This window comes from Mesoplodon densirostris, chromosome 2 (assembly GCF_025265405.1).
Source record: "Mesoplodon densirostris isolate mMesDen1 chromosome 2, mMesDen1 primary haplotype, whole genome shotgun sequence".
Lineage (NCBI taxonomy): Eukaryota > Metazoa > Chordata > Mammalia > Artiodactyla > Ziphiidae > Mesoplodon > Mesoplodon densirostris.
The window spans coordinates 36015090-36042572 of NC_082662.1; the positions used below are offsets into that span (position 1 = coordinate 36015090).

Consider the following 27483-nt stretch of genomic DNA (forward strand, 5'->3'; position numbering starts at 1 on the left):
AAAATCCAACAACACATTAAAAGGATCATACACCATGATCAAGTAGGATTTACCCCAGGGATGCAAGGATTCTTCAATATATGCAAATCAATCAATGTGATACACCATATTAACAAATTGAAGAATAAAAACCATATGATCATCTCAATAGATGCAGAAAAAGCTTTTGACAAAATTCAACACCCATTTATGATAAAAACTCTCCAGAAAGATGGCATAGTGGGAACCTACCTCAACACAATAAAGGCCATATATGACAATCCCACAAAAAACATCGTTCTCTTTGTGACCGCCTGGAGGGGTGGGATGGGGAGGGTGGGAGGGAGGGAGATGCATGAGGGAAGGGATGTGGGAATAGATGTATATGTATGACTGATTCACTTTGTTATAAAGCAGAAACTAAAAAAAAAAAAAAAAAAAAAAAAACATCATTCTCAATGGTGAAAACTGAAAGCATTTCCTCTAAGATCTGGAACAAGACAAGGATGTCCACTCTCACCACCATTATTCAACATAGTTTTGGAAGTCCTAGCCATGGCAATCAGAGAAGAAAAAGAAATAAAAGGAATACAAATTGGAAAAGGAGTAAAACTGTCACTGTTTGCAGATGACATGATACTATACATAGAGAATCCTAAAGGTGCCACCAGAAAACTACTAGAGCTAATTGATGAATCTGGTAAAGTTGCAGGATACAAAATTAATGCACAGAAATGTCTTGCATTCCTAGACACTAACAACGAAAGATCAGAAAGAGAAATTAAGGAAACAATCCCGTTCACCACTGCAACAAAAAGAATAAAATACCTAGGAATAAACCTACCTAAGGAGGTAAAAGACCTGTACACAGAAAACTATATGACACTGATGAAAATAATCAAAGATGACACAAACAGATGGAGAGGTATACCATGTTCTTGGATTGGAAGAATCCATATTGTGAAAATATTGGACTATACTACCCAAAGCAATCTACAGATTCAATGCAATCCCTATCAAATTACCAGTGACATTTTTTACAGAACTGGAGCAAAAAAATCTCAAAATTTGTATGGAGGCACAAAAGACTCCAAAGCAGTCTTGAGGGAAAAAAGTGGAGCTGGAGGAATCAGACTCCCTCACTTCAGACTATCCTATAAATCTACAGTAATCAAGAGAATATGGTACTGGCACAAAAACAGAAATATAGATCAATGGAACAGGATAGAAAGCCCAGAGATAAACCCATGCACCTATTGTCAACTAATCTATGACAAAGGATGCAAGGATATACAATGGAGAAAAGACAGTCTCTTCAATAAGTGGTGCTGAGAAAACTGGACAGCTACATGTAAAAGAATGAAATTAGAACACTTCCTAACACCATACACAAAAATAAACTCAAAATGGATTAGAGACCTAAATGTAAGACCAGACACTATAAAACTCTTAGAGGAAAACACAGGAAGAACACTTTTTGACATAAATCACAGCAAGCTGTTTTTTGATCTACCTCCTAGAGAAATGGAAATAAAAACAAAAATAAACAAATGGGACCTAATGAAACTTTGAAGCTTTTGCAAAGCAAAGGAAACTGCAAACAAGACGAAAAGACAGCCCTCAGAATGGGAGAAATATTTGCAAACTAATCAACAGACAAAGGATTAATCTCCAAAATATATAAACAGCTCATGCAGCTCAATATTAAAAACAACAAACAACCCAATCAAGAAAGGTCAGAAGACCTAAATAGACATTTCTCCAAAAAAGACATACAGATGGCCAAGAAGCACATGAAAAGCTGCTCAACATCACTAATTATTAGAGAAATGCAAATCAAAACTACAATGAGGTATCACCTCACACCAGTTAGAATGGGCATCATCAGAATATCTACAGACAACAGATGCTGGAGAGGGTGCAGAGAAAAGGGCACCCTCTTGCATGGTTGGTGGGAATGTAAATTGATACAGCCACTATGGAGAACAGTATGGAGGTTCCCTCAGAAACTAAAAATAGAATTACCATATGACCCAGCAATCCCACTACTGGGCATGTACCCAGAGAAAACCATAATTCAAAAAGACACATGCACCCCAATGTTCATTGCAGCACTATTTACAATCGCCAGGTCATGGAAGCAACCTAAATGCCCATCGACAGATGAATGGATAAAGAAGATGTGGTACATATATACAATGGAATATTACTCAGCCATAACAAGGAACGAAACTGGGTCATTTGTAGAGACGTGGATGGATCTAGAGACTGTCATACAGAATGAATAAGTCAGAATGAGAAAAACAAATATCGTATATTAACGCATATATGTGGAACCTAGAAAAATGGTATAGATGAACCAGTTTGCAGGGCAGAAATAGAGACACAGATGTAGAGAACAAACATATGGACACCTAGGGTGGAAAGCGACGGGGGGTGGGTGGGGGGATGCTGGTGGTGGGATGAATTGGGAGATTGGGATTGACATATATACACTAATTTTTTTAAATAGATAACTAAAAAGAACCTGCTGTATAAAAAATAATAAAATAAAATTCAAAAATTAAAAAAAAATAAATGAAGAATAGTATCCTTTCCTCTTAAAGGATGCACTATCACTCATATAAATGAAGATGAAATCACACAACTCAGATTGGGACTTGAACCCAGCCAAAACCCATATTGGGACTTGAACCCACTATCTTAATTGAGATCACACACCTGGTCTCAGGAATTAATGAAGCTGAGGTTCTTCAGTCTCGTCTCAGAAAGAATTCAGTGGATAACAAAGTGATAGGTAAGAAATGGATTTATTTAGAGAGAAACATATTCCATAGACAGAATGCAGTCCATCTCAAAAGGCCAGAGCGGCCCTGGGAGAAACTCACTCCACAGACAGAGTGTGGGTCATCTCGGAAGGTGAGAGGCCCCGAAATATGGCGTGGTCAATTTTTATAGGCTGGGTAATTTCATAGGCTAATGAGTGGGAGGATTATTCCAACTATTTTGGAGAAGGGACAGGGATTTGCAGGAATTGGACGACTGCCCACTTTTTGGACTTTTATGGTTGGCCTCAGAACTGTCACAGCACCTTTGGGTGTGTCACTTAGCTAATTACAACGAGCACATAATGAGGCTCAAAGTCTACTGGAAGTCAAATCTTCTGCCATCTTTGACCTAATCGATTCCAACCAGTTTTTGTCATACCCTCAACAGCTATGTCATTCTTTTAAAGGTTGTGCCCTGCCTCCTGTTTCATTGATACACTTAACTTCTCAGAGTCCCAGCAGCATCTGTGGTCATTTGGGGGTAATGTTAATTGCTGCTTCTTCAGTCTCAATCCACATGGATATACTAACTTTAAAACTTAATTATAAGTTAACTACCAATAATACAGTAACACATGTTTTGCCAATGAGATATACGTTTGAAAAGCCACTCCCATTCCAGCTCTTGGTTTCTTTCCCATATTCTGGCTCTGAGAGAAACAGCATCATATATCAATCAATGGTTAAAAGTTTAGACATCATCTTATCGGACATCACTGAACCTCAAAAGATGATTTCACCTAGCCAGCATCATAACTACATCTTCCATAGGTCTTTCCACTGTTTTGCACGTTGGGTTTTTTTACTGGATAGTGGGATATAGGGTGAGACCAATGACTCTCATATATATGAGCCTTTGTTTCACTTCTCTTACTGTAAATTGATTTTCTTGGTCAGAAGCCATGTTGGGTGGTAGTATATCATGACAAGAAATAAAGAATTTGGTAAGTCCACAGATGGTGGTCCTGGCAAAAGCATTGTGGACAGAGAAAGCAAATCCATATCTAAAATGAGTGTTTCCTTACTATGTATAAAATAGATAACTAATGAGAACCTACTCTATAGCACAGGAAACTCTACTCAGTGCTCTGTGGTGACCTAAATGGGAAGGAAATCTAAAAAGAGTGGATATATATGTACGGATGACTGAATCACTTTGCTGTACAGCAAGAAACTAACAACATTGTAAATCAACTCTACTCCAATAAAAATTAATGAAAAGAACAAAAATAAAATACAATGAGTGTCTCTTTCACTGAGGACAAATTGTTGTTCTCTGCATGGTGGAAGGGGTCCAGTATAATAAACCTGCTACCAGGTGACTGCCTGGCCCCCCAGTGGATGGTGCCATAACAGTTGCTCAACATTGATCTGTGCTTTTAGCAAGTTGAGTGGATTAGGCTTGGTGACTCCTTATAAAATATATTCCTGCCCCCATGCACTTTGTACATGAGCCCACTGAGTGAGCAAATAGAGGATAGAAAAAGAGGCTAAGTGACATCCAGAATGTACTATTTTTTCTACCTGATTATTGAGAGCCACCTCTTCTGTGGAAGCCCTCTGCTGAGCAGAAACACATGTAACACATATATGTTCACACTCTAGGCCTGTGCTGTCTAATATTGTGTCAACTAGCTACATGTGGCTATCTAAGTTAATTAAAATTACATAAAATTAAAAATTCAGTTCCTCAGACACACTAGGCACGTTTCATGTGCTCAGTAGCCATGGGTGACAAGTGACCACCATGTTGGAGAGTGCAGACATAGAGCATTCCCACCGATTGGACAGCATTTCTAGTCCAGGCCCCTTTTCCAGGCCTCTTTTTCATCAGTCCTCCAATATTATTCTTTCCAAATCCCTGATCATCTGGCCAAACTATTAGAAACTTTCTATAAATTAGCATAGGTCCATGCCTGTGGACGTCTCCCTTTCCAGGCAAAGTGAACACAAGCTTTGCCCAGTGAGACTTCCTTTCCCCCTGGTCTTAAGGGCTACCCCTCAGTTGGGGCTGTATGCCACAGCAGCCCTACTTTTTTTTTCTTTCTTTCTTTTTTTTTTTTTTTTTGCGGTACTTGGACCTCTCACTGCCGTGGCCTCTCCCATTGTGGAACACAGGCTTCGGACGCGCAGGCCCAGCAGCCATGGCTCACCGGCCCAGCCGCTCCGTGGCACGTGGGATGCTCCCGGACCGGGGCATGAACCCGTGTCCCCCTGCATCGACAGGTGGACTCTCAACCACTGCGCCACCAGGGAAGCCCAGCCCTACTTTTTTTTTTTAACATCTTTATTGGAATATAATTGCTTTACAATGTTGTGTTCGTTTCTACTGTATAACAAAGTGAATCAGCTAACATAAACATATATCCCCATATCCCCTCCTTTTTGCGTCTCCCTCCCATCCTCCCTATCCCACCCGTCTGGATGGTCACAAAGCACTCAGCTGATCTCCCTGTGCTATACAGTTGCTTCCCACTAGCTATCTATTTTACGTTTGGTAGTGTATATTTGTCAATGCTACTCTCTCACTTTGTCCCAGCTTAGTGGTTGCTGCATATTGTACAGAATCATATGTACATCAGGCCTGAATTTATTCTTCCTTGGCTAACTGGTCATAGAGAGCTCCCCATTAGGCCATAGGTTTGGGTTGAGAGAGGTGGTGATGCAATAGAAGTAAGTACCACTTGCTAATGCAGCTTGGAACCTTAAGGACCTGCTTGGGCTCAGTATTTTACATAGCAATTCTGTTTGAGGATGGAGTACTACTGCACATGCCCAGCTCAATGCTCAGTGAATAATAGAACACCTTATTTCAGGAAGGACAGCTCAGGTTACTCAATACTTGATTTCTTAAGGCCAACCATTCAGACTCCACCAGGGCCAGTCACAGGCAAGGACCTTTCTCAAAAGGCAAAGAGTTATTATGGGAGGGGAGATGACTTTCCTCCCAAATCATAACATTAAACTACAGTTTTCCAGAGGCTCTATATTGCTTCCTCAGCTGTCATGGAAAATTGGAGCAACTTTGGGTCTGCTGGGTCATAAAGCCCAAGTGGCAAAGCAGTTTGCACCACAGCCTGGCACAGCACAGATCTTTGTCTTGCTTTGGGTACCACTAAAACCATACAGCCTTGAAGGTTGCTTGATAAATGGGTTGAAGGCAAAGGTGGTATAAGTTGATTCTAGACTCTGAAGAGGCATTCCAAGCACTTGGCCTTTTCTACCATCAATAGCCCTCACGCCTCAGGTCAGAAAGCCAACAAAGAGAATCTGCTATTCCAGATTGTCTAGTTTGACTATACATTCAAGAATTGGGGAGAAATCACTGAGGAGATTCACAGACCCACTAGGCCCATCATGAAACCTACACGGAGCCAATGAATCACTGCAGACATACTCTAAGACACTCTGTGTGTTCAAACTCCATTTTCCACCCCCACTCTGAATTGTGAACCTCAGTCTCATTTGGGGTTCCAAGGTATTAATGTTGACTGAGAACCACTGTACTGTATGTAATTCCCCCAAAGTCTAGATAGTTCCCTTTCTCCAATGCCCAGTCACCTGGGTAAAAGGCCACAGGCGTCTTTGGGGAAGGCTTGGGAGAAGACCACATGCTTGTGGCAGCGTCACACACAAGGTTCTTCCTGAAGACAACCTAGCAAAAGGACCCTGGGTCTGAACTGACTCAGGTCTGGGGATTGAGTAAGAGGCCATTACTCTCCATTGTTGTCATTCAAATTGGGCCTCTGTTCACCAGACCCAGGTGCATTTATTTACTTATTCATTTATTTAAAAATATAACTCAAGTAAAACTTTAATAGGCTGTTCATGTATTTTAGTCCTGTAATCACTGTGAGCAATTAACTCCAACCAAAGATCGCTACGAGTCAAACCATTTGGTTAAATCTCTGGCCCTATTATCTAATAAGAGTAATAATGCCCACCTTGTATCAGGGGGTTAAACATTGCCATTTGATCTCTGACACGCTGCAGTACCATCGTCCCCACTAAAATCAGGGCTTCAGTGTTGGCATCTCCCACCATCTTCCTCAGTAGGAGAGCATTATAGAGCATTTCAGGAAATCTGGTGCTCCCCTCACCGGTGTATTTGGCAAAGCCTCGGGGAAAGGAGTGTCTTCTGAGTGACATGCGGGTCAGAGTGATGAGGTGGGTGAGCAGGTCGCCCATGACAAATCTACTCCGAACTTCCTATCTACTTAAGACTTTGGCTTCTTTCCTCTCTTATACCAAGGAAGTGTGGCATCTTAATGTCATTTAACACAGGTCACTGTTGGGTCCAAGTTTCAGTCCACCAACCAAGCAAACTTTTAAAGTCATGTTAGACATTAAAATCAACACATTAAATCCTGAATCTCTGGTAAGCACATCCATGTCAATAAATTCAGCCTATTCAACATTATATTCCTTTCTCCCTAGTGTAATGCCCTATGAATACAGTCCTACCTGTATTCCTCAGGTTTCTGCCAATTTAATTTGGCAGAATCTTTCCATTCTTTCAATATGGCCGTCCTCCGAGGTCAGTCCCTATACTCAACCCCCTCTCCCCAGGATGGGCTGGGATCTGACTCTAGTTGTAGGATTGGAGGCAAAGAGAAGCGGTAGTGGTATAGGGTGGGTGTTAAGAATAATAGGTATCCTTGCACAGGTAGCTGCCTCAGGTGGAGTCAGTAGAGTCCTCGATGCAAGGGTGGTTAACCTCCTGAGACGGCAGGACTGCGTATGCTGCTAAGCGGGGCTCAGCAGGAGTTCTTGGTCCAGGGTGCTCAAAGTCATTGGAATCCTGTCAGATGTTCTCGTTCCCAATTCTCAGATTTGCATGTATTTCCAAATAAAGCACTATTTTTCATGTAAGAGTTGTGGCAAGTCTACAAAATCAACTTATGCTGCAATTCTGCCACCTACTTGATGAAATTTGGGTTTTGGATATATTGTCCTGCTGCCTATATGAAGGATGTGCTCTGGGTCTCTGAGTATGCCTTGTTCCAATAATTAAATCCCAAGCTGGACATTTTCTCCTCTTTGGCTCATTAACATGGGCAGGTGTGGCTCGCCACCCCACACTCCTTGGAGTTCTCAGTGCCTCTGTAACTCTGTAGCAGTCCTGTGGTCCGCCAGAGCACTTCACCACAGGCAACTACATTATAATTTAATCAACTTTTTTGTCATGGATTGCTAGTATTAGTGACAAGATTAAACTGCCTTCAAATCCGACCAGCTCAGACGCCAAGTCCAGACTCCCTGGAGCCACTTCTAGAACCAAATACTTTATTAGTCAGGGTTAGGTCAGGAAAACAGCTTTCACTCTACTTCAAGCTGGAAAACTTTCTATATGTGGAATTAAATGCTCACAAATCTACTGGAAAGGTTGGGGGAACAAAAGTCAAGGAAAAGAGCTATTGGCTTTCGGGAATTCTGGAAGTGCAAAATCACAGGAAGCTACTCCGGTTTCCATAAGCCTTTTTCAGCAGAAAGGCTTTGCCAGTTTACATTTCGTCAACATCAAACCTGTATTCAGCAGAGTATTCCCATTTTTTAAAAATGTTTTTCAGCATCTCAAGAGCAACCAGGAATTGTCAGAGAAGCTGTCTGGGTTGCAGCAGGAGAAGGAAGCTCTACGTGAAGAGTATGGGCAATTTTTGAAGCAGCTTGATGTCCATGTGAGGTAAACAAAAACAAGTTCCCTTTAGAAGACTGAGCTACTTCTTAGGGAGCCAGAGCAGGGAATGCTCGCAGAAGTGACCTTTCAAGAACGCCAACGCCGTTTTCCTTCGTTCCCAGAAGTTCTATCTATAGGGCTTTTCCTAGGGAGATGTGGGGCCTCATTTCTTCCCAAGAGAGGGAGGGGGAAGGGAATTACTATTTATTGAGCTCTAGTGGTATCTAACATCTTGCTCTTCCCCAAATATACCCCCTCACTTGCCTTCAGCCTTCTTTTTCCCTCGCGTACTTTCCTCGGTCTGGACCACGCTCTCCCTATTTCAACTCTTTATTCTCAACCTAGGAGTCACCTCCTCAAGAAGCCTTTCTTGACACCTCCGGCCTGGGTTGAGTGAGGTGTCACTCTTTGTGTTCCTGTAGCCCTTTGTACATGGCTCTCTGTAATTATTTAAGAGCTTGCCATGTTGTTTTGAAATAACGTGACTCACACCTGTCTTCCTCACCAGACTGTAGGTTTTAAAGGACATGGGCCATGGTCTTACTCATCCTTTTATCCATAGTCCCTGGTATATAACAGGTGCTCAATAAAAATTTATGTTCCCAAACTACCTGCTCTTCCTTCCATTCCCTGGTCATCATCCTACCAGATTCCTCCCGCCCTCCTCCTCTCTGAAGTGTAGCTTAGTAGTTCAGAGTATGTACTCTGGAGCCATATTGTTTGGGTATAATTACTGGTTCTACTAGGAACTAGCTGTGACCTTGGGCAAGTTAAATAACCTCTCTGTGCCTGAGGTATCTCATCTTTAATATGGACAAAATAGTCATTCCTATCGCATAAACTTGTTATGAGAGTTAACTGAATGAATATATGTAAAGCATTTACTTAGAACAGTGTCTAGCACACAGCTGTTATTATTATTATATCTACTTATTTTTAGTTTTTCTCCATGACCCACCTCTTTGCTCCTAGCTCTGCATCCCTCTGCTCTATTCTTTCTATAGGTTGAAGTTTCTTATTCTCTTATGTTCTCACTCACCTACTATGTTGATGGTAGTTATGATAATGATTTAAAAACCATTTTCTGAAACTCTAGACGTGTGGTTGAAAAGCAACACTGTTTTAATCAGTGTATTTCATTCCTTGACCAGTGGTCAGCGCCAAGCAAGAACTTTAGCAAAACTGCTCAGGTTAATTCTAGGCCTGCTGAAATCAACCCTCACAACATAGCCCAGATTTAGTTAAGAATTACCCACTGGTCCTGTGATTGATGTTTTTATTCAAAGTAACACATAAAAAACCATTTTTGTACATATATTTTTCATTTTAAAACTTATTTTTATAGAGTAAATTCCTGGGTGTAGAATTACTAGTCCAAAAGCTGGAGCTGTGGATCATAAAATGTATTATCAAACATTCAGAAGAGGGCTTCCCTGGTGGTGCAGTGGTTGAGAGTCTGGCTGCCGATTCAGAGGACACGGGTTCGTGCCCCGGTCTGGGAGGATCCCACATGCCACGGAGTGGCTGGGCCCGTGAGCCATGGCCGCTGAGCCTGCGCGTCCGGAGCCTGTGCTCCGCAACAGGAAAGGCCACGACAGTGAGAGGCCCGCGTACCACCAAACAAACAAACAAAAAACATTCAGAAGCATTCTACCAAAATTTTCTGCCGTCCTTATATGAGTAGCAATTTCACCACATCCGAATTTGCATTGGGTGCTTCTTTTGGTGGGGGAGGGCTCTGATGAAATTTTCCCCAGTGTTCTTTCTTTTAATTGAGGTATAATTTACATATACACAGATTTTAAATGTACAATTTGATGAGTTTTGACAAATGTATACGCCCACCTAACCACTAGCCCAATCAAGATACAGAACATTTCCATTATCCCTTGAATTTCTCTCCTACCTTTTTGCCGTCAGTCTGTATCTCTTGCTCCTCCACCTCCTCCCAGGCATCCACTCTTTTGATTTCTGCTTCTCCTAGAATTTCATCAAAATGGAATTATACTGCGTGTAATCTTTTGTGTCTGACTTTTTTTTTTAATAAATTTTTTTATTTTTGGTTGCGTTGGGTCTTCGTTGCTGTGCGTGGGTTTTCTCTAGTTGCGGCGAGCGGGGGCTACTCTTCGTTGCAGTGCGTGGGCTTCTCATTGTGGTGGCTTCTCTTGTTGCGGAGCACGGGCTCTAGGTGCTCGGGCTTCAGTAGTTGTGGCACGTGGGCTCAGTAGTTGTGGCTTGCGGGCTCTAGAGTACAGGCTCAATAGTTGTGGCGCACGGGCTTAGTTGCTCCGCGGCATGTGGGATCTTCCTGGACCAGGGCTCAAACCCGTGTCGCCTGCATTGGCAGGCGGATTCTTAACCACTGCACCACCAGGGAAGTCCTGTGTCTGACTTCTTTTGCTCAACTTATTCTATGATTTTTTTTTTTTTTTTTTTTTTTGCGGTACGCGGGCCTCTCACTGCTGTGGCCTCTCCCCGTTGCGGAGCACAGGCTCCGGACGCGCAGGCTCAGCGGCCATGGCTCACGGGCCCAGCCGCTCCGCGGCATGTGGGATCTTCCCGGACCGGGGCACGAACCCGTGTCCCCTGCATCGGCAGGCGGACTCTCAACCACTGCGCCACCAGGGAAGCCCTATTCTATGATTTTTAATGCTCAGTTATAGACATTTCTTTGATGGCTAGTGGGGCTGAATAGTTTACCATATTATTTGTCCATACCCTTTAGGACAGTGGATGCTAACCCTAGCTGCACATGCATGGGCCCCAACATAGATTAATTAAATCAGAATCTGTGAGGATAGGGCTTAGGGATCAATACTCTTCTAAAATCATCCCCATGTGATTCTGCTGGGCACCTAGGGTTGAAAACTACAACTTTAGGAAAGAAAATGGAAGGGATTGTCAAAACTCTAGGTTCATTTTTGTTTTCATTCCCCTGATCCCACTACTGACCTTTACAAACAATGCTTATTTTTTTCCATGTTTTCCCAGCTACTCTTCCAGAGGAACAAATTCCTTGCCTTTTTGAAATAAAAATAAATGAAAGACCATCTGGTTTTATATAAACATAAGCAAAAGTTGTCCTTAAATTTTAGAACATGAGTATTGTACTGTCTTATTGTATGAATTAACAAAGCCAAACATAAACTTAGAAAATCCGCATGTTCTTCGGGCAAGTTGGCCAACAGAACTTCTGGCTAAACTAATAGGTGTGTCAAATAACCAGCCTGCTATGGAAGGGAAGGCTCTAAGCTCTCCCCAGCTGTACTGCATCCACATACTCTTCACACCATGTAGCACTACTGAAAGAAGCCTGAATATCATGCAATAGGAGCCAGTTAGGTCAAGTATAATACATTCACTTGATGGAACATAATACAGCTGTAAAAGATGGTGGCCGTGAAGACTAGATAACAACATGGGAAAATGCTGTGATATAATACATGAAAAGAGCATAAGATAATTTTAATGTAGACAGTGTTTTAAAAAAAAAGATGCTTATAAAAAGACTGGAAGGAAATACAAGAATATTATAATACTGATCATATGGGAGTTGGGTTTTTTCCCCAAATTGTCTATAATTTATAATCTTTAAAAAATAAATTAATATTTTAATAGTCCAAATGGCAGGATAAGAGAGACAACAGCTGTCTGGCATGGAAGCTGCAGACGTGGGTTTTAATATCCCAGGGCAGAAAGGGTAAAAGCAATCCCAGAAATACATGTTGTGTTTCAAATGATGTCAAAAATCAGAGGAACTGTGAACAGCTGGGAAACTCAGAGAACAACAGGTGTACTGTTAGATAGTGTTAAACCTCTGAAGCTATGGACCAGAGGATGCTGAAACCCGGTGATATCTTTTGCCAAGCTCTTCCTAGTATAAGGGAAAATGAGAACATTTATGAGATAGAAATATCTCCCTGTAAAGAACATAAGTCACAATCTGCAAGAATAGGTACCTCATATTATGTAGTGGGTGCTGCAAGGGCCACAGAACTGAACTGGTCTAAGGCAGTTTTATGAACCCAGGTATCTAGAGCAACTCCATTAATTAGGATGTAGGTTGAGTTGCTGCAGCAGAGACACTGAATAAGAATGTCTTTAAAAAGGGAGGGTTTTCTTTCTTACCTAAAAGTGCAGGATGGATATGGTAGCTCCATGTTTCCAAAGTCTAGACTCCTTCCTTGTTGTTGCTCCAGCATCTTTAGCACTTAGCCACATAGTTCAGGTGGTTCACTACCATATCCACATTTCTTCCAACAAGAAGGGAGAAAGAGGGGACAGCAAGGGCATTCCATTCTCCTGGAAGGCACACTACTTCCACTCCAGCTGTTGGCCAGGACTTATTCCCATAGCCTCATCTAACTGCAAGGAAAGCCAGAAAATGCAGTTCCTATTTGAGCAACCAAGTGCCAAGCTAAATCCGGGCCTCTATAATGACAGAAGAAGGAGAAAGTGGATTGGGGACAATCCCCAGTCAGTCACTGCCACGTGCACTGACAATCTGGTGACAAGGCCCAGTATGCGTGTCTCTGGCCTACCAGAATTCAAACTTCTCCACTTGGCATCTGGCTAACAGCTAAATTAATCTTCTAAGGGAACAATATACAAAATGATTCTTTTTTTTTAATTTTAATTTTATTTTTTTGGCTGCATTGGGTCTTGCTTGCTGCGCGCGGGCTTCTTCTCTAGTTGCCGCAAGCGGGAGCTACTCTTCGTTGCGGTGCGCGGGCTTCTCATTGCATTGGCTTCTCTTGTTGCAGAGCACAGGCTCTAGGCATGCAGGCTTCAGTAGCTGTGGCTTGTGGGCTCTAGAGCGTGGGCTCAGTAGTTGTGGCGCACGGGCTTAGTTGCTCCGCGGCATGTGGGATCTTCCTGGACCAGGGATCAAACCCGTGTCCCCTGCATTGGCAGGCGGACTCTCAACCACTGCGCCACCAGGGAAGTCCCTAAAAAATGATTCTTTTATTTACAATCAGAAAGTAGGAGAGAGAGGGGCACTACTTTGGAAAATGGAAGAGTCTTGCAAAAACACATTTAGAGGTAAGATATAACTTACAAGAACCTAAGACTTTCTTGGAGTAGCTATTCCATCATAGTTTGACTAGAATTAGTATCTAAATAAGTCTGCTTTGCTCTTCCCCTCCCATCTGGTTCCTAGTTTTTATGTAAAACAAAATATCTCATCAAGAGAAATTGACAATATCCGGTTTGCCTGGCTTTGCTGGTATTATAGCACTGGGGCATAGTGGGAGATCACAGGCTCTGGAATCAGATTCTTCCCTGTAAAAGTAACTTCCCTCTGTGTCAGGAGTCCTCAAGACCACCCTCAGGTTTGGAGAGTCATTAGGACTTACAGATCTTAGGAAAGCTTTTACACTCATGGTTATGGTTTATTACAGTGAAAGGATACAGATTAAAATCAGCAAAGGAAAAAAGCATGCAGCGAGAGTTCAGGAGAGACAAGATGCAAGCCAACTTCCCATTGTCCTCTCCCAGTGGAGTAGTACGGGCAGTGCTTATTCTCCCAGCAACGTTGTGTGGCAATATATATGAAGCATTCCCAGCCAGAGAAACTCACCTGAGCCTTGACATCCAGGGATTTAATCGGGGATTAGTCAGGAGGACAGAGAGCTCCTGTGATTGACCTTAACTACTTAGTCTCCAGTTCTCCAAACCGTGAAAAGTCAAACTGATCCAGCATGGCCCAGGCCCAAGGTGAACAAAAATGCATTCACCATGGATCATTTTGTTAGCATACAATATCTGGTGTGGCCCAAAGCCACAGGTATACAGAGACATTATTATGAGGCAGGATATTCCAAGGGCTTAGAGGTTGTCTCCCAGGAGCCAGTCAAGGACTGGAAACCCGGACCTACTGAGTTTACTGCACAGAATCCATCTCCTGGGTCACAGAGTGAGGACGTCACCTTCACAAGTTTGCTTTAAAAACACTCGAGGCGTCTTGTGAAAAGCCTGGAGCACACGTTAGTTCCTTTCACTTAGGACTTCCTCCTGTTTGAGTGTTAGAGCCCCAGACAGTTGACATAGGGAAACTGCCCAGCATCATAGGCCTGCATGACTGTGCCCTCCGGTGCCTACGCTGACGGAGAGCAGATGCTTCATTCGTTAAACACTTTTCCTTTCAGTTAAAAAGGCATTATTCAAATTTCTAGGCATTCAGGGAAATCAGAGGCTAGAGAGAGCATTAGAATACTGTTTTGTTTGTTTAGTTTTTCTGTTTTTAAGATATCAGTATGTAATTGACCACAGATAACAAAAAACCTGACTAATATATTTAAACAAACTTTTTTTTATATATAAAACAAGAAATCTGGAGGAAGGTGATTATGGAGATTGATTCAGAGGCTCAGTAGTGTCCTTAAGGACAGGCTCTTTCCCTCCTTCTGCTCTGCCATGCCTGGCGGGCTGTGGCTTTGTCCTTAGGCTTCACACCTCATGGTTACAAGGCAGCGACTGTAGCTGCGGGTAACAGCCTCGGCAGGAGGGCAGCCAGAGCAGAGAGAGAACTTTGCTCAAGTTCTCAGCTTTTCCTGAAATGCCCAGCAGGACTTACCTGTCTCACACACCCAATCCCCACCCCAACCCACCCTGCACACACCTGGGGCCCACCCACCTTCCTTGAGATCAAGAGGTCCTTATGGATACCTAAATGAACTTGAGTTCTGTTAGCAGAAATGAAGAAAGGCCATTCTGCCCTTACAGCCTGCCACAAGTAGTCTGTTTACAATGAAACAGAAGTAGTGAGGAGGTCCCCCAAGGGTTTCTCCCAAACTTTAGCCTTCATCAGAAGCCCCTGGAGGACCTAGTAAAACACAGATCCTCCTCGAGACTTTCTTATTCTGTAATTCTGCGATAGAGCCTGAGACTTTGCATCTCTAACAAGTTGCCAGGTGATGATGGTGTTGCTGGTCAGAACACAGTTTGAGAACCATTGCTATTGGCTTAGAGCAAACCTAGTTTAGGAACATTAGCTAGAGCAATGGTTTTCAGTAGGGGATAGTTTGCCTTCCAGGGCAAGGGGACACTTGGCAATGTCTGGAGACTTTTCAGGTTGTCACACTGTAGAAGGTGCTACTAGCATCTTGTGGGTGGAGGCCAAGGATGCCACTAAGCATTCTTCAAAGTACAGGTCAGCTCTCTACAAGAAAGAATTGTCTGGCCCAAAATGTCAGTAGTGCAGAAATCCTGGTTCAGAGTGATTTTGTGTTATTAGACCTCATAGGTTCTATCTCGGAGAGGCAGCAGTGAGCGGTGGCACGAAGCTAGATCTTAATTCCCTGCCCAGGAATTGAACCTGGGTAGCCTGGGTGAAAACCAGGAATCCTAGCCACCAGACCCCCTGGCTCTTGCCCCCAGTGAAAAGTGCATTTCTCACAGAGGCAACAACTGTAAAAATGAGTACGAAGTTTATTATTAGAGACATACCACCACAACAAGTGGGAGAGCACACAGAGAAACAGTTTGTTTAGTTAAGATAGAAGCAAGGCAGAGATGCACACCCAGAGAGAAAGGGTGTGGGCGTCCTCCCTGATGAGGAGGAGTGCAGTAAAGAAGCGGTTAAATCATTTACATAGGGCAGTTCTTCCGGGTCTTTGTTTACCTTTGGCCAATTATCTGGTTTCTTTTTCCACACCTGACCTGCCCTAGCACCCTCCCCAACATGTGTGCGCAACTTTTTTCCAAGATGGATTCCAGCCCAGAGGCCTATGGGGCCGCCTTAGCATCACATATTATGGGATGGTGCCCCCTCCTTTTTGACCCCCAAGGAGGCTTTCTGCGCACATGTAGTGTCTCCCTTGCCCCAAGGATGGGAAATGTATGACCTCTTGATCTTTTCCTCAAACGGGGTTTAGCCCCTCTCTGTCCCTGCCATGACTGTTATCTTAAGGCATCCACAGGAGACAAAGCCTGGCTGTTTACCCTGTTTCTGCTGTTACTTCCACTTCGGAGAGCAAACAGGAGGCTGGCTGTAAATGCCTAACCTGGAGCCCACCTATCTCCTGTCTCAGGAAATGCAAACAAAAGGCTAGTTACTTGTAAGTGTCCGGCCGGAAGCCTACCCTTTTCTCACCCCAAGAAGTGTGAACAGGAGGCCAGTTGTAAATGGCTACCCTGGAGCCCATCTATTTCCTGCCTTAGTTTCAAAGTGAAAGTTCTTAATTTTTCATTTGAAGAAGCACTTTCTGAGTAACAATATTCTTATTTGGAAAGCACAATCATCTTCAGAGCAGTTTGCCTAGTGGTGGTATGCAGGCTTTAATCTATTTTCTTGTTTACTCAGATTAGCTGTTGTAGTAGCTTGAAATGGTAACTCAGATTTTTGTTGTCTTTTTAATAGCAGGTTTATTGAGATATAATTCACCTGCCATACAATTCACCCATGGAAAGTGTACACATCAGAGGCTTTTAGTTGTACATCCATCGCCACAATCGATTTTAGAACATTTCATTACCCCAAAAAGAAACTCTTTAGCTATACCCCCCAGCCCCAGGCAATCACTAACCTACTTTCTTTCACTCTATATTTGTCTCTTCTGGACATTTCATCTGAATGGAATTGTAAAATATGTGGTCCTTTGTGACTGGCTTCATTCACCTAGCATAGTGCTTTCAAAGTTCATTCATGTTGTAGCATGTATCAGTACTTCATTCCTTTCTGTAGCGGAATAATGTTCCATTGTACAGATACTCCATATTTTGTTTATTGATTCATCAGTTGATGGAAACTTTGGTTGTTTTAACCTTTTGGCTGTTGTGAATAGTGCTACTATGAACATTCATGTACAAGTTTTTGTGTGGACATATATTTTCATTCCTCTTGGGTATAAACCTAGGAATGGAATTGTTGGTCATATAGCTCTACGTTTAACCATTTGAGAAACTGCCAGGCTTTTTCCATTTGCCATTCCTACCAGCAGTGTATGAGTGTTCCAGTTTCTCCACATCCTTCTCAGCACTTGTTATTATCTTTCTTTTTTATTTTAGCCATTCTACTAGGTGTGAAGTGGCATCTCATTGTAATTTTGATTTGCATTTTCTTTATAGCTAATGATGTTGAACATCTTTTCATGCGTTTATTAGAGGTAAGTCAAATTTATGTCAGAATCAGAGTAAGAGTCTTGAGCAGAGACATATAGAATTGGCATTTAAAAGTCTAGACTCAAGGCAAGGACTGAGAGCAAACCAACTTATCTGAAAAATAGACACGATAGAAGTAGTGGGTTATATCACTGTCCAAGGGTGTAGCCAAGAACTAGAAAATTTTAAATTAATGACTGAATTAATGGAGCAGGATTCCAAATTGTTAGATGTCAGGGATCAGAAGCCAAGGAGTTTCCTGAGTTGGGGATGACTGAATCTTGTGTTATTTAGGAGGTTGTACTTGGTCCACTCTCCCCACTTGGAGGGGCAAGAAGTCCTGCAGATGTGAGGCAGGACAAGTCTCCATCCGTGGTGCCAGGCCCTGACAAAGCAAGAAGAGGAAACCCAAGAAAGGTGCATACTGAGGAGGGAAGGTAGTTTTCACTGTGTTCAGGTACACCTGTATTCAAATTTGCTTTTGTAGAAACTATAATGAGAAACATCACCACCACAAAGCCAAGCTTCGCAGAGTCAAGGATCGTTTAGTTCATGAAGTAGAACTCCGAGATGAGAGAATCAAACAACTTGAAAATGAGATTGGAGCCCTGCGGCAACAAATGGAAAAGGTGAGGGGAAAAGGTGGAGAGCTCACTGGTAATGCTGGTGTTGGTCATCTGGAGGAAGCCCACTCATCTTAATGTATTTGTGGCCTCTTCATAGCCCAGGTTTCCATTTCTTTTCTTTGCACCCTTTTTCAATTTGAGTAATTGTTTAAGCCCTGCCCCAAAGTGTGTAAGACTCATAGTGATGCTAGATCAAATTAGACACTGAAAATATTCTGCACTGCTGCTTAGGACTAATGTCTTGCCTTCAGATGAAAATATCTTCTTAATCACCCTGCAACAGAGACTTCCAGACCACCCTCCGTAACTCATTCCTACTTTATGCAGCCTTCATTTTGCCTCACATTTCTGTCAGTTTTAAATGGCAGTGAAAACAGGTGACCCCTATTCTTTTATCAGTCCTTGACTAGAGACTTCAGGCTGTTTTCTAAATATCCCTGGTTTCTTTGTTTGTCTTGTCGCCCCTGCGTGACTTTCTAGTGTGTGGGTAGGAAGGAAATGGGACAGATGAATGGGATCAAATGACAAATGGCCTTGAGAGCATTAAACTACATCGATTCAAAATGGAGAGCAACTGGTTTGGCCAGGAATGTTTCCCTTCTGGAGACCCCCAGCCCATTTCAGAATTTTGAAAACATTGTCCTCAGTCTTAAATTACTCATTTCTTCACCCAGCAAATTTTCATCATACCACCACTATGTGCCAAGGATACCAAAACAGTTGATGTAAATTCAGTTATTCCATGGGCTATTATAGGACTCCAGGGTAAGAATCCTTAGATTACACACAGAAAACATTTGAGGATTATAACAGATGGGTCACCATTGTTGTGTTTTTAGTTTTAAAAAATCCTCTTGTTACTCTAAACTGTAGTAAAAAAGGAAAATATGTTAGATTTTGCAGTACCCTCCTATTTTGGCACTAATTCATCCAACTTTTAAAGACTCAGATCCACAACTAGGAAGACAATATAGAAAGTATAACAGAAGAAAGTAGCAACCCTGGTTCATGGGCCCCCCAGAAATATCATCAACCTATTCTGTATTACCCATTCTTACTTGTGATGCCTGCCTTCCACTTCCAGGCTTACATGGCAAAACCAGCCTCCTGCTTTCAGCAGGCATGTTTCCTGACTGTACTGTGTTCCAGTGTACCCACAAAATCCATGTCTACCCAGAACTTCAGAATGTGACCTAATTTGGATGTAAGGTGTTTTCGGCATAAACAGTTAAGATTAGGTCATACTGGATTAGTGTGAACCCTAAATCCGATATGACTAGTATTATTATAAGAAGAGGAAAAGACACACACAAAGACAGACACAGGGGAAGAAGGCTATGTGATGATAGAGGCAGAGATCGGAGTGATGAAGCCACAAGCCAAGAAACACCAAGGATTGCTAGCAACTACCAGCTAGGAGAGAGACATGGAACAGATTCTCCCTCAGCGCCCCCAGAACTAACCCTGTCCACACCTTACTGGCCTCCAGAACTGTGAGAAAATAAATTCTTGTTGTTTTAAGCTGTGCAGTTTGTAGTAATTTGTTACAGCTGCCCTAGGAAACTAACACACCTGCCCAAAAAAACACAGGCCTCCATGAAATTAACTGGAGACTGCAAGTAAGCAGAGGCGAGGAAAGAGTGGTTGGTGTTGGCCTTGGACAGACTTGGATGCAAAGTCTAGCCCTGCCACTTGATAGTTCTGTGACCTTGCCCGAGTCCCTGTGCATCATTTTCTTCCTCTGTAAAATGGGGAAATAATCCCCACCTCACAAGGTTTTTCTGAGGATTAAAATGCCTAACATGGGACCTGGCACATATAAATTTTCATAAATGTTATTTTCTCCTTAGTGTAAAATCTCTTAGAAGCATGTTAATCAGTAGATGTACCACAGTGGTACAAACCTGGAGCTCCTGATTTTACTTATTTTAGGGCCCGTGAACCAGAGCCCTGAGCATACAAAAGCTGGGCTCACTTTCTAAGCACCTAATCTCCAGAAAATAATGCCACTTTGGGGGCCTTCATTCCTTCAGCCTTCTCTTTATACAGTGAGCCAGCTGAGTCCTCTGACTGTGTGACCACCCAAACCAGATTTCCCCAAATACTTTATCCTATTATTAGAGCAGATGTCCTGATTTTTTAGTTCCAAAAAATACAGTATTTCCAACAGACAGGGTGTCAGTAGCCTGCCCCACTCAATTTCCTTTCTAATCCGGTTATAACTGCAGAGAGCATTATTTGGGGGGTAGCTGCTTATATTCTCAATCTTTATCATAAATATATTTAAATAATAGCAGGCAAGACTCTTGTTAGACATTGAAGGGTCCTGGATGAAGGACTTTAAGATCTGGAAGAGTTTGTTTCAAAACATACTGTAATCTCCTTCCTTACAATTCCTTAATAAGAGATGGACAGCCTTTCTTTCTTTCTTTCATTTTGAATTATAATTGACATAATATTTTATTAGTTTCAGGTATATAACATAATGATTTGATATTTATATATATTGCTAAATGTTCACCACAATAAGTCTAGTTAACATCCATCACCACACATAGTTACAAATTTTTCTCTTGTGATGAGAACTTTTAAGATCTACTGTCTTCGCAACTTTCTCGTATGCAATACAGTATTACTAACTATAGTCATCATGCTGTACATTATATCTTTGTGACTTATTAATAACCGGAAGTTTGTACCTTTTGACTGCTTTCACCCATTTCGCCCACCCCTCTCCACCTCTGGCAACCACCAATCTGTTCTCTGTATCTATGAGTCTGGTTTTCTTTGTTGCTTGGGGTTTTTTAGATACCACATATATGGACAGTCTTTTCTGAATGATCTATATTAGTACCTTGTTAAAAGAAAGAAAGTTGCCCCTCTTAACCCTGTGATTCACCCATCTACCAGAGGTGGTTTTTCTCCTCCCATCCCCACTTGCTCCCACACCTGGCAGGTGGAAACAAACACAAATAGGTGAAGGCACTTGCCTGTTACCACTGACAGGTTCTTGGTGAAGTGAGAAGGGCAGTTCTACACTTGTGAGCTTCTAAACTCCTCAACAACAGTGATATTTACTAATATCTGCTGACTCAGTATAAGAATGTTCGTGTTTTTTTCACAAAATATAATCCTTTATCATTTTAGCTATAACTGCGCTAGCTACTGCTTTCAGGGAAAACGTTGGTAGATAATGAAACATGGTGTCAAGCTAGAAATCATTTCAGCATCATCACTGCAAGAATATTCTCAGTACCTGGTTTACATGCTGAACTTGCCAAGCCAACTGAGACCCTGACATTGGTTGTCAGGTGAGGTGGCTAGATTCCCATCTGCCTCCCTTTGCCTTAAAAAGACTATAACTGCAAAGCAGATGGAAATGTGTTACATGGAAATCTTTCTCAATATGGAGATTCAGAGAGTTCAGTTGTATTTGTTAGTGACTCGATACCTATGGAATTAGAATACAGATGAGCATTGGGACCTTATTGGGAGTTGAGCGTTCAGATATTTTTAAATGTTAACCCAAAAGAATGAGTAAATGTCCAAACAAAATACATGACATAAAATAACCAAGATAAATAGAAGAACCATCTAGCTGCCAATTCAGCAAACAGATAAAGACAGACTAGAAGACAGGAGAAAAGAAGTTCACAAGGTAATTTGCTGTCAGAGTTTAGAAACAGGCTGATGCTCTTAAATGTGTGATTCTTTTTCCTGCTGGGGTAATTAGGGGGCTTTATTATCCCTAGGAGAAGGCATTCCAGGACCAGATCACCACCCAAAATGATATCCTGCTCCTAGAAAAGAGGAAACTTCTGGAGCAGCTCACAGAGCAAGAGGAATTGATCCACGGCAATAAATGGATAATATCTTCCATCCAGAGCAGGTAGGTGCCTGCCTGAGTCACCTGTGAGCTCCACAAAGAGGAGGTTTCTCCCTCCACAAAGAGATCTTTCCAGAGGTAGTCCTTTGAGTTTGCGGCCTACCTGATAACTGTTTCTCTGCCATTCTGCTGTTTTTAGCAGTTCATACAAGTGGCAGAGTTGTGAAATTAAAGAGAAAAGTATCATGGAGAAGGTGGGCTGGGCATTCAGATAGGCTCTTTCATGGCAACATTGCCTCCTGAGGACCCAGCTATGCTCATTCGGGCCCATCCCTTTCTGTGTGTTGACACTCATGTTTATCATTTGGCATCTATGGAATCAAGGTGTAGACCAATAGAGAAGCAGGCTGGCATCCCAGCTCAATGACTTTCTGGTTTTATCTTCTTACACAAGTTACTTTCCCCACTCTGAGCCTCAGTTTCCTCATCTGAAAAATAGGCTTCATAACAGTACCTCTTTTATGGGGTTGTTGTGAGGATTAAAGGAGCTAATACATGAAAAGTTTTAAGTGCTTACTGTGTGGATAGGTTGCAATACCTAACGTACATGGTAAGTACTTGGTAAATGGTTGCTGCTGCTACTAATACTGCTGCTGCTGCTACTACTATTTTTACTTCTACTACTACTACTACTGAAACAAAAGCATGGGATGACTGAGATCAGAACCAGATGTAGGCTGTGTATGAACAGTGTTCATACACAATGTATGGCTGTGTATGAACCAGATGCAACCAGATGAACAGTGGTTGAAGGGATGCAGAGCCCCTCCCCTAAATGGGATCGTATCCTTCCTTAAGTTTCTCAAGGGCTGGAATTGTGCCTTTCATATTCTTGCATATAGTGTGTCTCTGTTCTCAGTATGTATTTAATGATGGTGTACAAGCCAGAGACTTGGTCTTGGAATACGGTGGGAATTATTCTGGCAAAGTTGGTGCTAAAATCTGGCAGCGGGCTAAGACTCAGAGCTAGTGGGAAATGGGAGAGAGTTTTTAGGAAGGATACAGAAATGTTTAGTTATGCCTCTGATTTATGCCATCCTTAGAGTACTTTTCCTGGATAAAGAAAATAAGCAGCTACAAGAAAACAGTCTCCGGCTCGCCCAGCAGGTTGGTCTCTTAGAGCGAATCATAAGGAGCATCCAGATCCGCAGAGGGGAGGTAAGGTTGCTGTTCTCACTTTCCTTCATCTTCTGCACGTAGCTGTAGCCTGCACTTGGCCTCATGGTGGACTGCAGCAAAGAGGCTCGCTGGCTGCACACCAGGGCAGCAGGCCTTGAGACTGCTCTTGACCAACTTTGCTCTTCATTGGGTCAGCTTTTGTTCAACGTGCTCCTCCTGTGTGATCCCAAAGTGATTTGTGTGTGCCTCCTAGCTTCTTCCTTAACACACTGTATTGTCATCACCTTTTCACTTCTCTATCTCATCATCTCAGCAGCGACATCCTGGAGGGCAAGGGTTGCATCTCATATGCCATTGTATCTATGGACAGGTACTCCATAAATATTTGAGAATGAACGGATGTTAAATGTCCTCACAGATGCCTCGCCTCCTTCTCAGCTATCCTGTTTAGCATGTATTATTCTTGCCCCATCTGAGAGATGAGCCCATCTGAGGCTCAGAAAGGTAAAGTGAAGCTAGTCTGGTCTGGCAAGGAGTCAAGCCTAAGGAGAATATCTGAGTCAGAGAAAAGCAATTATGTTACAAAAAACCATGCTGGCAAGTAGCCAAGTCCAGAGAGCTGCAGCAAATAAGTCTCTGTTGAGATGAGGTCCAGAGTCTGGCTGGTGAGCAGTCAGCCAGAGGGACTTCAGTAAGCAAGCAGAGTTGCATTCTGACTCCAGGATGGAGGCTGCTTGCTTTCTTCCCTGGCTTGTATCACCTGCTAGGCATTTCTTCCTGGGATATTTCACAGTAGATCCTGCTCATTGGGTACTATTACTATGAGCGTTAAGACCTGCATCATGTTTGGTCTCAGAAAGGTGATAGTTTCCAAGTTTTTGAGTTGTTTTGCAGATTTTATCTAAAGTAGAACTGCCACAAAAACAGAAATATAGATCAATGGAACAGGATAGAAAGCCCAGAGATAAACCCACACACACGTGGTCACCTTATTTTTGATAAAGGAGGCAAGAATATACAATGGAGAAAAGACAACCTCTTCAATAAGTGGTGCTGGGAAAGCTGGACAGCTACATGTAAAAGAATGAAATTAGAACACTCCCTAACACCATACACAAAAATAAACTCAACATGGATTAAAGACCTAAATGTAAGGCCAGACACTATAAAACTCTTAGAGGAAAACATAGGCAGAACACTCTATGACATAAATCACAGCAAGATCCTTTTTGACCCACCTCCTAGAGAAATGGAAGTAAAAACAAAAATAAACAAATGGGACCTAATGAAACTTAAAAGCTTTTGCACAGCAAAGGAAACCATAAAGAAGACGAAAAGACAACCCTCAGAATGGGAGAAAATATTTGCAAATGAAGCAACTGACAAAGGATTAATCTCCAAAATTTACAAGCAGCTCATGCAGCTCAATAGCAAAAAAACAAACAACCCAATCCAAAAGTGGGCAGAAGACCTAAGTACACATTTCTTCAAAGAAGATACATAGATTGCCAACAAACACATGAAAGAATGCTCAACATCATTAATCATTAGAGAAATGAAAATCAAAACTACAATGAGGTATCACATCACACCGGTCAGAATGGCCATCATCAAAAAATCTACAAACAATAAATGCTGGAGAGGGTGTGGAGAAAAGGGAACCCTGTTGCACTGTTGGTGGGAATGTAAATTTATATACATACTGGAGAACAGTATGGAGGTTCCTTCAAAAACTAAAAATAGAAATACCATATGACCCAGCAATCCCACTACTGGGCATATACCCTGAAAAAACCATAATTCAAAGAGAGTCATGTACCCCAATGTTCATTTCAGCTCTATTTACAATAGCCAGGACATGGAAGCAACCTAAGTGTCCATCAACAGATGAATGGATAAAGAAGATGTGGCACATATATACAATGGAATATTACTCAGCCATAAAAGGAAACGAAATTGAGTTATAGTGAGGTGGATGGACCTCGAGTCTGTCATACAGAGTGAAGTAAGTCAGAAAGAGAAAAACAAATACCATATGCTAACACATATATATGTTTAGCATGTATCATTCTTGCCCCATCTGAGAGATGAGCCCACATATATATGGAATCTAAAAAAAAAAAACGTTCTGAAGAACCTAGGGGCAGGACAGGAATAAAGACGCAGATGTAGAGAATGGACTTGAGGACATGGGGAGGGGGAAGGGTAAGCAGGACAAAGTGAGAGAGTGGCATGGACATATATACACTACCAAGTGTAAAATAGATAGATAGTGGGAAGCAGCCTCATAGCACAGGGAGATCAGCTCGGTGCTTTGTCACCACCTAGAGGAGTGGGATAGGGAGAGTGGGAGGGAGATGCAAGAGAGAGGAGATATGGGGATATATGTGTATGTATAGCTGATTCACTTTGTTATACAACAGAAACTAACACACCATTGTAAAGCAATTATACTCCAATAAAAATGTTAAAAAAATTAAAAAGTAGAACTGCCAGATGATGTGACCTAATTTCCAACAGGTTGTCTTTGCTTGAGCTACAACTGTTCTTAATTGTCTAGTCATTCACTCTTTTACTTAATCATTCATTCAGCAAACATTTATTTATTAAAGGGAACTTTATTATTTTTATTCATTTATTTTTGGCTGTGTTGGGTCTTCATTGCTGCACGTGGGCTTTCTCTAGTTGCGGCGAGCGGGGGCTACTCTTCATTGTGGTGCGCGGGCTTCTCATTGCGGTGGCTTCTCTTGTTGCGGAGCACGGGCTCTAGGCGTGCAGGCTTCAGTAGTTGTGGCACATGGGCTCAGTAGTTGTAGTTTGCGGGCTCTAGAACACAGGCTCAGTAGTTGTGGCGCATGGGCTTTGTTGTTCTGCGGCATGTGGGATCTTCCCAGACTGTGGCTCGAACCCGTGTCCCCTGCATTGGCAGGCGGATTCTTAACCACTGCGCCACCGGGGAAGCCCTCAACAAACATTTATTAATTCCAAGAACTGTGATAGGTCCTAGGAATATGGAAAATAGTTCCTGTTTTCAGAGACCTTCAGTCTAGTAGAAAAGGACAGACACATACGTGAATAAGTACTATAGTATTGTCGGTGCTGACTTACAGGCCTTAAAGGAGTATTTTTTAGGACCAATAGTTTTGAGATCTACAATATTGTCATCAAATCAAGATAAGAAATGTCACATGGGTCATAACTAGAGTATATCAAGTTCAATATCCCAGGTGTGACAAAGGTACCAAGTTGTAACATCTTGACACCTATTGGAATAAACTCCAAAACTGTTTATAAACTTAGAATCTTAAGGATCCTCCAATCCAATCCTCTCATTTTACACAGGAGGGAGATAAAATCCAGAGAAGTTGAATGATATGGCAAAGACCACGTATCTACTGCTTACATTTCCAAGACCTGTTGATTCTCAGTGATTACCACACATGCAAGTAGATCAGTATATAGATCCCTGAGAACAGACATATCCTAGGTCACTTCTTTTCTTGGGGCTACAGTGGTGACAGCTTGACATTCGTTGGGTGCTTACTATGTGCCTGGGACTGTTCTAAGCATTTTATGTATATTTTCTCCTGTAATCCACAAAATAATCTTATGTGAAAAGCCTGTCATTCCCATTTTCACAGTTGAAGAATCTGAGACCTGGAGAGGTGAAGTGACATCATTGCCCAAGGTCACATAGCTGATAAATAGAAAAACAAGGACTGAAAACAGCACCCTCTGGTCCCTGCCCTTAGCCACTATCTCATAATACTCCAGGTCAACTGTTTCCCTTGCAGGGGCATTGGAGTAACCAGGGACATAGCCTTTGTAATAGACCATGTTGCTGCCTGTATTGTAATTCCATCTTTCTTCTCAGTTGGCTTATAAACTACAAGAGAGCAGGAACTCTGCCCATCTTGTTATCCATTGCATCCCAAATACTTAGCACCTGGGTCACTGCAACAACTTCTTAACTCATCTCCTTTCAATCTTTCCTCCTCTTCTAATCTGCCCTGCCCACGCCACTAGACCCATCATCGTGAAACACTGCTTGATTTCATAGTACTTCACATCAAAGAGTTTCAGAGACCACCTTTGTCTATAAGACAAAGTTTATTCATTCAACACATATTTATGGACCATATACAGTGTGCCAGGCCTCATGCTGTTCCCCATATGGTTTAAATATTATGGTGAACAAGAGGTACTGTCTGCCTTCCCAGAACTCGGGCCCAGTGAGAGTGACAATCATGTAACTGGCGACTGCCA

The 27483-nt window shown here is 42.2% G+C and overlaps 1 protein-coding gene across 1 annotated transcript in view; it reads left to right on the plus strand.

Moving 5' to 3' along the window:
* Positions 1-27483, plus strand: part of CCDC30 (coiled-coil domain containing 30) — a 144917-nt gene that overhangs the window by 114141 nt on the left and 3293 nt on the right. The window contains exons 15-18 of the mRNA XM_060082790.1: positions 8378-8490; positions 18074-18215; positions 21965-22101; positions 23142-23256. Of these exons, the coding sequence (XP_059938773.1) occupies positions 8378-8490; positions 18074-18215; positions 21965-22101; positions 23142-23256 (507 nt within the window). The remainder of the gene's footprint in view (positions 1-8377; positions 8491-18073; positions 18216-21964; positions 22102-23141; positions 23257-27483) is intronic.